Below are 15,510 nucleotides of genomic sequence, written 5' to 3'. Positions count from 1 at the left end.
ATTCTCAAATGGCCCAGTAAGCCACTCGGTTGAAGAGACCTGTGCCTGCTAACATCATCTACATCCCATGAAAGATGGAAAACAAAAGTAGCGCAGACTAAGTTAGCATTCTGAGGAGAGGAAACAGAGTGATCTACTCAGGATGTTCAAGATGTTAAAAGGAGTTCATAGGATCAGTTGAAAGAGACTATTTTTCAAGATGACGACTCCAGAACAAAATCACCACATCAAAATTAGAGTTAACCCATTCAGGGATGCCACCAGGAAACATACATTCGTTTGAAAGCTAACGGAAAGCTGGAATTCACTCTCTCTCTCTTCCAACAAAAGGCTGAAGATCAATTGAAAACCGAAAGCAGAAACTGATTTTAGTTAGACAAGGGAATTTATGATTAGTGAACCAGGCGAGGGTTTGATGGAGCTCAGAACAGCTCAATTACAATCTAACTGAACATGAGATTAGGCACAATAAGCTGAATGGCCTGTTCCAGTTTCTTATGTATGATGCAAAAGGTGTGTGTATTTACAAGCTGATATTTTGGAAGGCTGGTGAGGCCCTTGAGTGATACGGGAGAGATTTAACAAAAAGGTCCCAGGAAGAGGCTGGAGAAGGTGGTCCTTTCTCACAGCAGACAAGTTGAGATAATGGAAGAATTCCCAAAATCACCAACAGTTTAGATAGAATAAAGAATCAATGCCAACAATAGATGGGTCAGAAGTTAAGAAGCAGTTTTTATATGATTCATGAAAGTATCAATGAGGAATAAGGGCAATTCGCTTCATTTCAAGTCAGAAGTCGCATGACACCCAGTTACACTCTAACAGATTTATTTGAAATCACAAGCTTTCAGAGAGCTGCTCCTTCGTTAGTTGACCTCACCTGATGAAGATGCAGTGCTCCGAAAGCTTGTGATTTCAAAGAAACCTGTTGGAGTATAACCTGGTATCATATGACTTCGACTTTGCTCATTCCAGTCCAACACCAGCACTTTCACGTGATGTTTTGTTTAAGTATAAGTCATAAGATCTGGACTGCACTGCCTGAAAAGGTAGTGAAAGGTGGTATAACAATAACTTTCAAAGGAGAATTGCATCTGAATTGCAGTTGAAGGGGAAAAATCCACAGGGCTGCGGAAAGAGGAGGGCAGGATAATTTAATTACTTTTGGATAAGCCAGCCAATGGGTCAAACGGCCTCCTTCCATTCTGTATGATTCCATGTCTCTTGTTCACTGGATTGAGTGAAGTATTTAACTGTAGCTGCTCGTTGATAAAAGCTGTGCAGAGATGGACTGAAAGCTGACTCGAATATTATATTCTCCATGTCAGTATCAACATGGCCAAATTACTTGAACCTCAATAATTCTTTTGAAATTGAATTAACACTACTGAACTTCCAGAAGCTTCTATCACCCAGATGGATTCTTCAAGTTTGCAAACTCACAACATGTTAAGGTTGACTCAGTCCAAGAAGGTGGGGAAAGAATGGGACATACCATCTGTCTGTAAGGTTTGTCTGTAGGAGAGACTTTGGCCTCTCGAGCCTTGTCGATATCTTCAGCAGTTAGCCCGCTGACAGAACGGTGGTCTTGATGGAAGGACCTCTTCTGGGTTCCAGATGAGAAGGGGCTGCTCGAGTCCCCAGACTGTCCAGTGAATAACCCAGCGTTCTTCTCAGGAGATGCTGAGTCAAACGCCGCGGGGTCAACAGTCGCCTGGTGCTGCTGGGTGGCTGTGGTGAAGTCTTGCGTCACCTCCTCATAGGCCTCACCATCAAGACTCCACCTGGAAGTGAAATCCTTGTCTAGTTCCGAGAGGTTTTCTTGCCGTGACACAACATCCTAGAATCAGAAATTAAACAAATAGCAGGTGGTTACATGCAGTGAGCAAACCTGTGGCAAATCTCCCACACAACAGAGTTAACCTTCCCTTCACTTGGCGGGTTAAAACAAGGCCAGGTGATAATGCTTGGCTTTGAAGGCAGCTCAGAGAACCTTCAAGAGGTAAATTCCTGAGATGAAGGTGATTTCTTATGAAATGTTGACTGGGTTGGCCGATAATCATTGGAGTTTAGAACAATAAGGTGATTTTATTTAAAGATAAACAGATTGAGGGCTCGATAGGTTCCATGCCGACAGCACGTTTCTCTTTCTGGGGAAAGTCGAGGACGAAGGGCACTGATTAAGGATAGAGAAGTCTTCCACCTCAGATACGGATGAGAAGAAACTTCTTCCGTCAATGTCATTCATAGTTTGGAGTTCTCTGCTCCAAAGAAGCTGGGTCAGTAAATATGTTCAAGCCTGAGCTGGGAAGACTTTGGATCTACAAAGGAGTTGAGGGTTATGGAGTGCAGGATAGCAAAGTAGATCGAGGCCACGATCAGATCAGCTACAATTGTGTTAAAAGAGAAACAGGCTCAGGGGGTGCTATGGCTTCCTTCTGCTCCTAATTTGGGTGGTCTCCTGTTTTCAGGGAGGAACATCAGCACTCATAAATAAAACCAAAAAAACTGCAGATGCTATAAATCAGACAAAAATAGCAATTTCTGGAAAAGCTCTTCAGGTCTGGCAGCATTTGTGGAGAGAAATCAGAGTTAATGTTTCAGGTTGAGAGACCCTCTCCCTGTTCTGAGGAAGGGTCACTTGACATTAAATTGGATTTGTCTCCTCAGATGCTTCCAGAGTTAATGTTTCGAGACAAGTGACCCTTTCTCAGAAAAGGGGAACTGACACTCAATCTGAAACATTAACTCTGATTTCTCTCCACAGATGCTGCCAGAGCTGCTGAGCCTTTCCAGCAATTTTTGTTTTTGTCTGCAGCGTTTAGAAATTCCCCGCCAATTTGCATACCTTCGGAATTTGGGAATATATTACTGTTCCTGGGTAAAAATCCTGGAATTCCCTACTTAACAGTATTCCTCCTTCTCAAGGACTGCAACAGTTCAAGATGGCAGCACATCACCAGCTTCTCCAGGTCAACTAAATGGCAGCAACAGTGACATGTCCAGAATGAACAAATACATGGTTTTGTTGAAAAAAAAACATGGCTCTGTACCTGCACCTTTCCGACTGCTGCACTGATGGCATCTTCGGCAGACGCCTGCCAGTCCCTCACCGCTGCCACTCGCATCTGCATGGTCTGGGTCTCAACAATGGCCTGGCTCAGCTTGGCAAGGCCCCTCATCAACATGAGAACGTCACTGGCCATGATGGGGGTCCGCTTTATCTTTCTGCTGGAGAAAGAAATTGCCCTAAATTAGTAAGCAAATCAAACCCAGGAACTACCTCAGCAAACTGCAACACCATGGAAAACACTGCATTTCAAAAATCGAGTGGCACCTTCTCAGGAAGCACAAAGTTCTGCACGCGCGCACACACACAAACACAGAACTGGGACTCGCTGGCCCTTAGGCAAGTGCGGCACATCCAGTAGTGACATGACTGACCATTACCACAGCCTGTTAATGACACAATGCCCTCAATGTAACAGAATATATTTTCGTATTGGGAGAGGGTGAGGAAGAGAGAGGGAGAAAGAGAGATTGCCTTCCAATAAAGTTTGGATAGACTAGATTTATACCTGCTGGAAGAGTAAGAGGTGACTCAATTGAAAGATCCTGCAGGTTCTTGACGAGGTAGATTTGCAGAGGAAGTTTCCTCTTGCAGAAGGATCTATAACATGGGGATCATTGCTCAAAAATCTGGGGTTACCGGTTTAAAACAGATGAAGCAAATTTGTTTTTTCCTCAGAAAAGAATCATGAATCTTTGGAATTCTCTTTCTGTAAGGGTAGTGAAGCAAAGATTGTGACTATTTTTATAAGGTGGATAGATCCTTGTTAAGCGAGGGGGTGAAATGTTATGCAGTATAGATGGAAAACTGGACTTGAGTTACTGACTACAGTTCAGCCTTCAATACTATTATCCCCTCGAGGCTGATTACTAAAGTAATCTCAGACTAAGCCCCACTCTCTGTAACTGGATCCTCAGTTTCGTGACCCACAGGCCACAATCAGCGAAGATCGGGGACAATATTTCATCCTCACTAACACTCAACACTGGAGCCCCCCACCGTACTCACTGTATACCCATGACTACGTCACCAAATACCGCTGATAACACCACCATAGCCTGTCAAATCTCAGATGGTGACGAAACAGACTACAGATGAGAGGTGGAAAACATTGGAAAAATTGTGCCCTGAAAACAACCTAGCTCTCAATACCAGCAAAAGCAAGGAACTCATTATTGACTTTCGGCGGGATGTTACTCATGCCCCCTTACACATTAACAGCACAGAGGTGGAAGGAGTGGAGAGTGTCAAGCTCCTGAGTGTGGTCATCCACAACAAGCTGTCTTGGACTTTTCATGTGGGTGCATTGGTTACAAAGGCCCAGCAACGTCTCTTCTTCCTCAGGCACTGAGGAAATTTGTCATTAGTGAATACCCTTGCTAACTTTTATAAGTGCACTATCGAGGGCATTCTGTCTGGATGTATCACTACCTGGTATGGCAACAGTACCATTCAAGATCAGAGACGGTTACAGAGAGTGGTGAACCCAGCCCAGACAGCCAATCACAAAGGCCAACCTCCCATCTATAGAATCCATCTACCAGGCCCGCTGTCAAGGAAAGGCCGCCGGCATTCTCAAAGATCCATCCCACCCTGGCAATGTTTTTCTACAGCCTCTACGATCGAGGAGAAGGCACAGAAGCCTGAACACACGCACCAGTTTCTAACCCGACATGTTTCGAAACAGTTTCTACCCTATTGTTGTTAGAATACTGAATGGACTCTCAAACTCTTAACATTTGCCTGTACCTGTTATTGTTTTTGTCGCTGTTTACCTATTATTTACTTATCTATGCTACTTAACTCTGATCTGCCTGTATTGCTCGCAAAACAAAGCTTTTCACTGTGCCTCAGTACACATGACAATAAATTCAATTCAGTTCATTTAAATTCAATTTAATCAGTGATCTTAGTGAATAGTGGAGCAGACTCAAATGGCTGAATTGTCAATTATTTGCATGCCCATTTACCCAGAGGAATTATTGTGCTTTTAAAGGAAAGACCAGACACCAGTCTACTTGAGGCAACATTAAGGCAACTGGCCAAAACTTTGGTTAGATAGATATGTTTAAGTAGTGTTTTGGAGATGGAGGGATAAGGGGAGGGCATTCCAGAGGTTAGGGTGAAGGTGACTGAAGACATGGCTAGTTACAGTGAACAATTAAAACTGGGGAAGCAAAGAAACAAGGTTTGGATACATGCAGTAAAGGATTGTAGAAGATGGTTTCAGAGATATAAAAGGATTCAAAGACAAGGCAAGAAATTGTAAAGCCGAAGTGTTGCTTAATCAGAAGACAACATAGGTGGAAATTGATCAGCAGAATATATGGAAGCATATGACCAGCCACTGTTTCACTTGAACAATTGAGACCAGAGTTAACTTGGGAATGGAGAGTTCCAGCAGTAGATCTGCTGATGCAGTACACAACAAGCCAAGACAAGTTCATTTTGCTGCCTGAGGCACAATGTGTTAGATACTGTTCAGAAAGTGTCACAGCAAAGCAAGCTTACTATATCTTCACCCTACAAATCTCCCGAAACTAATGGACGGGATCTTGACCAAATGGGCCAATGGGCTGAGGAGTGGCAGAGGGAGTTTAATTCAGATAAATGCGAGCTGATGCATTTTGGGAAAGCAAATCTTAACAGTACTTGTACACTTAATGGTAAGGTCCTATAGAGTGTTGCTGAACAAAGAGACCTTGGAATGCAGCTCCTTGAAAGTGGAGTCGCGGGTAGATAGGATAGTGAAGGCAGCATTTGGTATGCTTTCCTTTATTGGTCAGTGTATTGAGTACAGGAGTTGGGAGGCCATATTGCTGCTGTACAGGACATTGGTTAGGCCACTGTTGGAATATTGTATCCAATTCTGGTCTCCTTCCTACCGGAAGGATGTTGTGAAACCTGAAAGGGTTCAGAAAAGATTTACAAGGAAATTGCTAGGGTTGGAGGGTTTGAGTTATAGGGAGAGGCTGAACGGGCAGGGGCTGTTTTCCCTGGAGCGTCGGAGGCTGAGGGGTGACCTGATGGAGGTTTATAAAATTATGAGGGGCACGGATAGGATAAATAGACAAGGTTTTTTCCCTGGGGTCGGGGGGAGTCCAGAACTAGAGGGCATAGGGTTTAGGGTGAGAGGAGAAAGATATAAAAGAGACCGAAGGGGCAACTTTTTCACACAGAGGGTGGTACGTGTATGGAATGAGCTGCCAGAGGATGTGGTGGAGGCTGGTACAATTGCAACATTTAAAAGGCATTTTGGTGGGTATATGAATAGGAAGGGTTTGGAGGGATATGGGCCAGGTGCTGGCAGGTGGGACTAGATTGGGTTGGGATATCTGGTCGGCATGGACGGGTTGGACTGAAGGGTCTGTTTCCGTGCTGTACACCTCTATGACTCTGACATCCTGCTCTCTACCCGTGACCCCACAAACTCCAACTGGTAGCCCCACCCCACCAGCCTTATTACAGCTTTGCACTGACAGCAATTTCCCAAATTTAGCCACATCCAACATTACTAAAACAGAGATATTGTGCAATTTGGCTGCTGCATTACAACAGTAATAACACTTCAAAAGTATCTTGTTCACTGTTAAGTGCTATGGCATGTCCCAAGGTTGTGTACGGCTCTATTTAAATGCATATTAATTATTTTCTTCCTTATGCTCGTCTCTCCGCCTGATCAAATGAAGGTGCAAGGGCCTGAAAACAAACTCATGGATTGCGGGACAAGCAGGAGGCTTACATTTACAGAAAACGGAAAGATACAGCAATTGTCAAAAATCACTTGTTTATTCCAAGGGAGTTGTTTGCACTGAGTGGCATGGTTAGAGCAAACTCACAGCTGCTATTACCAGTGTCGCAATACCAATACTTCTTAAAGGGGAAACATGAGTGTGCTTGAAAACACTAATTATGCTGGAACACACACAAACCTCAGTGTCAGTGATTGAAAGAATTAAATAAAAAGATTGCCATTCCTTTTTAATTCACAGGATGCAAATTGTCACGGTCACTATTTATTATCTGCCCATAACTGCCTTTTAAAAAAAAAGGTACTGTTCTGCTGCATTTTAAGTACAATCGAGTAGTCTGCTAGGCCATTCCAGACACCAGTTAGTAGTTACATAGAGGCCATACTGGCAAGGACGATGGGTTTCATTCCACAATGGACATGTGTGAAGCTGATGCTTTTTTCACAACATTTTGGTGGTTTCTGATCATGATTTGTTTAACTGAATTTAAGCTCCTCCAGCTGCTGTCTCCAAATCATTAACCTAAGTCATGATATATAATAATCAGTAAGAGGCCAGCAACACATGCACATGGTACCACACACACACCTCCCAAGGTCTCTGATAAGCCAGGATATCCCAAAGCACCTCAAAGACAATTAACTCATTCTGAAATTCACTGTCAGAAGAGAGAAGAAACAAAAAAATGAAAAATGCAGAGCAAGGGACAAGAACAAGACAAAAAGGAATACAGAAAGAATGCAAAAGAAAGAGAGATAATTGTTGGAAGATTGAAGAGAGAGCGAGAAAGACAGCGGGGATTGGAAACAAATAAAAAAGGACCTGTAGTGCCTTTTTAATAAGTGTGGAAAAATTTCCCAACAGGCTTCATATTGGTGCCATCACAAAATGGATGGTGACCAAAGACAATGACTGTCAAAGAGACAGGTTTGAAGGACATTTTTAAAAAGAGAGATGGTGGGGCTTAGTCGTTGAGGGAGTGAATCTCAGAGCTTAGGACCTATTCACTGATGGCATGGCCATGAAACGCAGAACAAACAGCTGGCTTCCGAGAACCCAGTCAGAACAAAGCAGACAATTACAGTATTCCTGTACAAGAGAGAATTGTACATTGCAGACATTTGGAAACAGTGTTTCCCAGTAACAAGAGTGCTGAGAGACAGTGCACAGATGTCTGGATGGGACCAGTGGGCAGGGAATTGGATGTCAGCCTGGAGTGCACTGAAATAGGCTGAAGGTGACAATCATTTAAGTGAGAGTTTCAACAGCAGATGAGCTGAGACAGGGCCAGAGAGAAGCGATATTACAGACCTCAAACTCAGCAGTCTGTCACAGCTGGAACATGAAGTTAGAAGCTCAAGCAGACATCAAATAGATACTGACAGCTGACAGAGACTTGGTGTTAACCTGAATAACAAGGTAACTAGTTAGTCAGTATCACGCTCCTCTCCAATCCCGTTCGAGTCTCTGCCAACCACCCTCCTCTCCAATCCTATTCCAAAGTCTCAGACAACCACGCTCCTCTCCAATCCCACTCCCGAGTCTCCCTCTGTAAACTCATTCATCATGGCAAGTCGTCATTCATCAACTGGCCCTCCATTTCTTTCAACATTATTGAACATGTTCATGCAGTTGGATGACTAAAAGTCTGCAATAGTGTGATACCTTATCATACTGCTCAGAAACAGTACAGAATTTTAGGATTGATGATTTTTTTTTAAAAAGAGATGTGATAGATCATTTTGAAGGTAAATATAATCGATTTATTTGCACATGGCAAGGTTCCACTGAGCAAGCTCCGATAACCAGCAATGAGTTAACGAGAGAATCTGCCTTCACAAGGCAGATACGTGTTGGCCAGAATACCAGGTAGAACTCTTTCTCGATCAAAGAAATATTAAGGGATCTTCGCAAACCAGCTGGGGATAGATGAGGCCTTGACGTAACATCTCATCTGAAGGACTGCAGTGCAGCACTCCTTTTTCAGCAGAGTATCAGCATATTCTTTATTGTCACATTTCTCAAGTAAACATGAGTCCATAAGCTTCTGACTCAAGCTTATGATCCATTCAGCCATGACTGAAACCTCTAACATGCTTAACCACCTCCTGTCCTCACATCCCAACCAGTTACCTTTACTGTCACGTTCAAATGTCACCAAGGCTTCAAACCTACATTATCTCCATTGGCATGGTCAAAATTTATCCCTTTCAACAACTTTAGTGGAACAAACGATTGGGGGTGGACAATAAAAACTGGCCAGCCAGCAACATCCATATCCCGCAAGTGAATAAAAAGAATTATCAAACTGCTTTCGAGGCATCTTGCCACATGAAAACTGACTGCCTCCTTTCTCACATTGTAATCGTGTCGACACTTCAACAATTGCAACATTTAAGAGACATTTGGATGGGTATATGAATAGGAAGGGTTTGGAGGGATATGGGCCAGGTGCTGGCAGGTGAGACTAGATTGGGTTGGGATATCTGGTCGGTATGGACATGTTGGACCAAAAGGTCTGTTTCCACGCTGCACATCTCTATGACTTCACAGTGAACCGAATCCTTGTGAACTGTTCCAAGACATCCTGAGATTGTGAAATGGGAAGAAGAGTGGGACATTCAGCCCCTCAAGTTTGTTCTGTCATTCAACAGAATCAAGACTGATCCGCAACCTAACTCCATGTACACACTTTTGCTCCATACCCTTTCATAGTGGTTGTCTGGAAAAACAACTTCATAATTGACTGAGGAACAACAGCCATTTGAATACAGCAATTTTCTTTGTACATAGAAATCACCTAACTGCTGGTTTCCCTCCAGGCCACACACCATTACAACTTGGAAATATATTCCCATGAACATTTTGGGGTCAAAATCCCAGAACGTCCTTCCTAGAAGCACCCCAAGGACTGCAGCTGTTCTTGAAGGTTATTAGGGATCTCAATGCCTACATCCCATTAAAGAATAATTTTTAAAATTCCCCTTTTAAAAAAAAATCACATGGAATATCACCTTACCTTATGTTCAAAACTGCTCACTTTTCTCTTCATTCTTTAATGAGATGTCTTATAGTTGGCAAGGCTGACCTTTGTTGCCTATTCCTCATTGCCTTTGAACTGATTAGCTCTCCAGGACATTTCAATGGTCAGTTCAATTATGATGCTGTGTGTGGATCAGATTAGCAACCAATTCCAGATTTTTTAAAAAGTTGAATTCCGATTTCACCACCTACCGTGGTGGAGTTCAATCCCATGTCCCGAAAACATTAGCCTAAATCTCTACATTAACGGTCCATTCAAAGCGGGCGGCACAGTGGTTAGCACTGCTGCCTCACAGCGCCAGAGAGCCGGGTTCAAATCCCACCTTGGGCAACTGTCTGTGTGGAGTTTGCACATTCTCCCCGTGTCTGCGTGGGTTTCCTCCCACAGTCTAAAGATGTGCAGGTTAGGTGAACTGGCCATGCTAAATTGCCCATAGTATCAGGTGAAGGGGTAAATGTAGGGGAATGGGTCTGGGTGGGTTGCTCTTTGGAGGGTCGGTGTGGACTTGTTGGGCCGAAGGGCCTGTTTCCACACTGTAAGTAATCTAATCTTTAAAAAAAATTACTACTACACCACTGCTCCAGCATCATGGCCCCCCCCCCCCCCCCAGTGCTCCAGAAAACAACCATCGTTCTTTCTGCTAAATTCCTTTTCCCAAACCTCTGGCCCTTCAAAGACTCTGCTAAAGCCCACCCCTTGGGTACAAGATCAGGGCCACCTCCTTCTTTGGATCATTGGCATTTCGCAATCATATTTCTGTGAACCAACCTGGAACATGTTTCCACGTTAAAATGTACAAGAATAATAAAAGTCTTTGTTCAGGCAGTGCTCTCAGCTTTACACTCAAACTCCTTGGGCAAAGCATCAAAACAGACTGTTACACTCCAATAAGCAGTTCGGTTTTAATTCTGCTTTGCTACTGGTATCTCAAACCAGTGTGTTTCTCTTCAGGATTGCCAGGTCTGTTAGGTATGCAGTGGGGAGGGGGTGGGGACAGGGGTATTGTTGCAAAGTTGGTTATTTACAAAGCAAACAGGGTTCCACCAATCACATTGCTCAAAATATAGGTCAGACCAGGTCACTGCTCAAAGTGCAAGGTTGAAAGGGGGGGGGGGGGGCAAAGAAAATACCCAGACTAGATCTTAACGGTCAATGAGGAAAGACTGAACAGCCTGGGCTCCTTACTCCAGAACAAAAGGCATAGGGGGTGAACCACAGAAAGTCTTTTGGATTTCAAGATTAATAGGGTAACTACAGAAATCCAGAATTAATGTCGTAAGGAAAAGATGAACAATAAAACATTTAAAAGAACTTTAAGAGAAAGTTCTTTACATGGAGAGGGATTAGAATGAGGAACTGACTAACACAAGGAGTGGCCATAAAAGGGAAACTGCATAAACATGCTGCAGAAAGGATCAGAAGGAGAAATTGTTTGGGCTCAAATTTATAATCTTTGAGGAGAAAGTGAGGTCTGCAGATGCTGGAGATCAGAGCTGAAAATGTGTTGCTGAAAATGCGTTCCTGAAGAAGGGCTTATGCCCGAAACGTCGATTCTCCTGTTCCCTGGATGCTGCCTGACGTGCTGCGCTGTTCCAGCAACACATTTTCAGCTCAAATTTATAATGTTCTATGTTTATATAGCAGCTTTTATATTATGAAAGATTGCAATCCTTCATAAAAACATTAAAATTTCACACCAAGCCACATGAGTTATTACAGCAAATGACTAAAATCATGGTCAAAGCAGTCAGTGTTAAGGAGTCCTGTACAATAACCGATTGGAGAATTTCAAAGCCTGGGGACTTAGTAACAGAAGACACAGCCATCAACAGCAGATGGATTAAAATCAGCTCAACAAAAGGAGACCCGTGCGGAGAACAAATACTGGCACAGACCAGTTGGGCCAAATGGCCTGTTTCTGTTCTGTATATTCTGAGGGATCCAAGGAGCATGATTTAAAATAACACCAAGCATAGGTTCTGAAAGTCTCTCCATTATATGGCTGAGGGAAAATGCAACAGCTTACCAGATTCTGGACCAATTCTACATTTATGGGAGGGAGACAATACATCTTAAAACCTGGTTTAGGAGATATTCATTCAAATGTTTTCATTCCGCCCTGATTACTACTTGAACAGTAACTACAAGATAGTCTCATTGGGAAAAGTGACCTTGAAAGAAAAAGGACACCCTCCACTCTAAATTTTACACTAAAAAAATCTGGCAAATGCAACGTGGATTCTGCAAGAGCTCCACCCCCTTCAGTAGTTTACATCAGAGAGTAGATCAATGGCCAACTTGTGTGTTTTTTTTAAAACTGCACACCACAGCCTGTCAGAATGGAACCATTAACCCTGTAAATAATCTCAAACACGTCCATAGATCAGGGAGATGGACTCTCACAGATGGAAACTTGTTAAGATTGCAGATCTGGGGCCCTCACCTTCATGCTGTTGCTGTTCATAATGCTGACTATCTGCACTAGACTTCAGAAAATCTGTCTGCCTGTCATTCAGCCATGGAGTGTGTTAAACTAAGCAGAGTTTGGCAAAACCATCTATGTTATTCCCTCCCTCTCTCCCCGATGTATTTTGTAGCAACAGTTACAACAATCCAGACAGCAGCAACTTCTTCATACACCACAAACCGCAGAAACACATGACTGCCACAAACTCCTCCCACTCATAACATACACCCCAAAGTCCCCCACCCCCAGCAATTCACACCCACCACAAGTCGGCACCCCCCCCCCACCCACAGCAACATTTCAGCAAACGTAAACCTCGCCCTCCCAGGTGCCGCAAGATATAGCCAGCACAAACTCCCCCAACACAGAGCAACATAAGGTCACCTCCACAAACCCCCCTCCCATCCCAAAAGCCACCCTCTACCACAAACATACCTCCTCAACAACACTCTCCACAAACTCCTGCCCCACACTTACCCTCCCCAAATCCAGAACCACCGCATTTCAAACACCCACAACACCCTCAATGCTGTAGAGCACCGTGCTCCTCCAAACCTTCAGGTACCCTCTCATTTACCCCAGGAACCCCCTCATCCACCTGCAGGAACCCCCTAAACACCTCCAGGGCAACCACCAGACCCCCTCCAGGACCACTCCCTCATCCTCTCCAGATCACCCCTCCACACCCTCTCCAGAAACCCACTCCTCATTCCCCTCCAGGAGACACCCCCCTCTCTCCAGGAGCCCCCCTCTGGGATCCGACCCAACCCCTCCTCCAGGAGACACCCCCCCCCCCCCCTCCTCCAGGAGACACCGCCCCCCCCCCTCCTCCAGGAGACACCACCCCCCCCCCTCCTCCAGGAGACACCACCCCCCCCCTCCTCCAGGAGACACCGCCCCCCCCCCCCTCCTCCAGGAGACACCGCCCCTCCCCCTCTCTCCAGGAGCCCCCCTCTGGGATCCGACCCAACCCCTCCTCCAGGAGACACCCCCCCCCCCCCCTCTCTCCAGGAGCCCCCCTCTGGGATCCGACCCAACCCCTCCTCCAGGAGACACCCCCCCCCCCCCCTCTCTCCAGGAGCCCCCCTCTGGGATCCGACCCAACCCCTCCTCCAGGAGACACCCCCCTCCCCTCCAGGAGACACCCCTCCCCCTCCCCTCCAGGAGACACCCCCCCCCCCCCTCTCCCCAGGAGCCCCCTTTTCCCTCCCTGTTGTACAGACCCGGAGCGGATCACCATGTGGGACATAACCACCCGCCCGCACACTCTCTCTCTCTCTGACGGGGGAAGGGGACCAGCCCTGAGCAAGCTGCCCCCTCACCCCTCCCCGGCCCGGGGCCCATCAGGAGACAGCCTGACCGGGGGGGGGGTGGGGGGGAATGGTGACCGCAGACCCCCGTCCGCCCGCCGCCGTCCCTGAGACAAGGCTCGGTGTGTGCGCGCGCCATCCGCCACGTGAAGGCCGCCAGACAAACCTGCACCGGGAGACAGTCCGTGCGGTGACGGCGGGTCTGGGTACGGGCTGAGCTGAGGTGTGAACCGTCGTGTCGTGTCCGCCAAACTCACCCAACAACAACAACAACAACAGCCCCCTCCTCACCACCCCCAATCACATCCCGCCCCGTCCCACCCTCGGTACCCGATTGGTCACTCTATCCGTCAATCATCGTTCCTCCACTTCGATTGGTCACTGCTGTAGCTATTGCAGCATCCTTCCCTTCAATCGGACGGTTCATCCGTCTATCACGCGTACTTTCGGTCCCATTGGTCACTCGTCCTGTCCATCACCAAGATCCATTGTTCGATTGGTTGATCCGCGATGAGAAAAAAACACGTCCGCCCCGTCACCCACCCCGCCCCCACGCCGATTGCTAGGAGAGCCACGGTCCCACCACGTGGAAGGGCGGGATCAGTCACCACTTTCGAAGTTGATTGGCTGCAGCGCCGTCCATCCGTCACCGAGGTTCCCACCTTTCCAGGCGGTAACTCGCCGCTGATTGGTCCAACATCTATCCAGGCGCTGGTTGGCTGTCGCCCGGCAATGAGTTGGGGATGTTGCCCGCGTGCGGCTGTGACGGCAGCCAATGAGGCCGCGAGGCGGGATCGGGGTCGCCTAGGAGTCTCCAGATTGGACAGAGGCCTATGTTTGTGAGATTTGTAACTAATTAAACACCTTACTTCAGTATCTAAACCTGAGTACTACTCAGGCATGTATCCCCTCCCATATCACATTTGTAACCTCACCCAATCTACACCTGTATCCACACCCATATCACATTGATATCCTCATATCTACACCTGTATCCACACCCATATCACATTTGTAACCTCATATCTATACCTGTATCCACACCCATATCACATTTGTAACCTCATATCTATACCTGTATCCACACCCATATCACATTGATATCCTCACTCATATCTACACCTGTATCCACACCCATATCACATTGATATCCTCATATCTACACCTGTATCCACACCCATATCACATTGATAACCTCACTCATATCTATACCTGTATCCACACCCATATCACATTGATATCCTCATATCTACACCTGTATCCACACCCATATCACATTTGTAACCTCATATCTATACCTGTATCCACACCCATATCACATTGATATCCTCATATCTACACCTGTATCCACACCCATATCACATTTGTAACCTCATATCTATACCTGTATCCACACCCATATCACATTGATAACCTCACTCATATCTATACCTGTATCCACACCCATATCACATTGATATTCTCACTCATATCTATACCTGTATCCACACCCATATCACATTGATAACCTCACCCATATCACATTGATACTTTTACTCATATCTATACCTGTATCTGCACCCATATCACATTGATAACCTCACTCATATCTATACCTCTACCTGCACCCATATCACATTGGTGTCCTCATATTTGTATCTGCACCCATAGTACTTTGGTTTCCTCATATCTGCACCTACACCCATATCATTTTGGTATCCTTATGTCTGTATCCACATCCATATCACTGTGGTATCCTCATTTATATCTGTGCTCATAACCTCAGTCATACCTGTGTCCTCACCCATATCCACTTTGATATCCTATTCATGTCTGCACCAGACACTCATCCATTTCTACATTGCTATCCTGCACTTGTATCTTCATTC

At 45.5% G+C, this 15,510-nt stretch overlaps 1 protein-coding gene across 4 annotated transcripts in view; it reads right to left on the bottom strand.

Annotated features, from left to right (window-relative positions):
* coq8aa (coenzyme Q8A, genome duplicate a) overlaps positions 1-13,923 on the bottom strand; it is a 76,992-nt gene extending 63,069 nt beyond the window's left edge. For 2 of the 4 annotated variants that reach the window (XM_043687293.2, XM_043687296.2), the window contains exons 1-3: positions 13,809-13,923; positions 3,054-3,231; positions 1,496-1,840 (exon numbers count right to left, since the gene is read on the bottom strand). In XM_043687293.2, the coding sequence (XP_043543228.1) occupies positions 1,496-1,840; positions 3,054-3,206 (498 nt within the window). In that variant the 5' untranslated portion in view covers positions 3,207-3,231; positions 13,809-13,923. Of the gene's footprint in view, positions 1-1,495; positions 1,841-3,053; positions 3,232-9,841; positions 9,996-13,808 lie in introns of those variants that run through there. The other 2 variants (XM_043687295.2, XM_087984196.1) reach the window with 2 other exon arrangements.
* Between the last annotated feature and the right edge of the window lie 1,587 nt (positions 13,924-15,510).

Source organism: Chiloscyllium plagiosum, unplaced genomic scaffold (assembly GCF_037043375.1).
Source record: "Chiloscyllium plagiosum isolate Xiang-an unplaced genomic scaffold, Cpla_swu_hap1 HiC_scaffold_3, whole genome shotgun sequence".
Taxonomy (NCBI): Eukaryota; Metazoa; Chordata; class Chondrichthyes; order Orectolobiformes; family Hemiscylliidae; genus Chiloscyllium; species Chiloscyllium plagiosum.
This window is presented reverse-complemented; position numbering and strand designations above follow the sequence as displayed.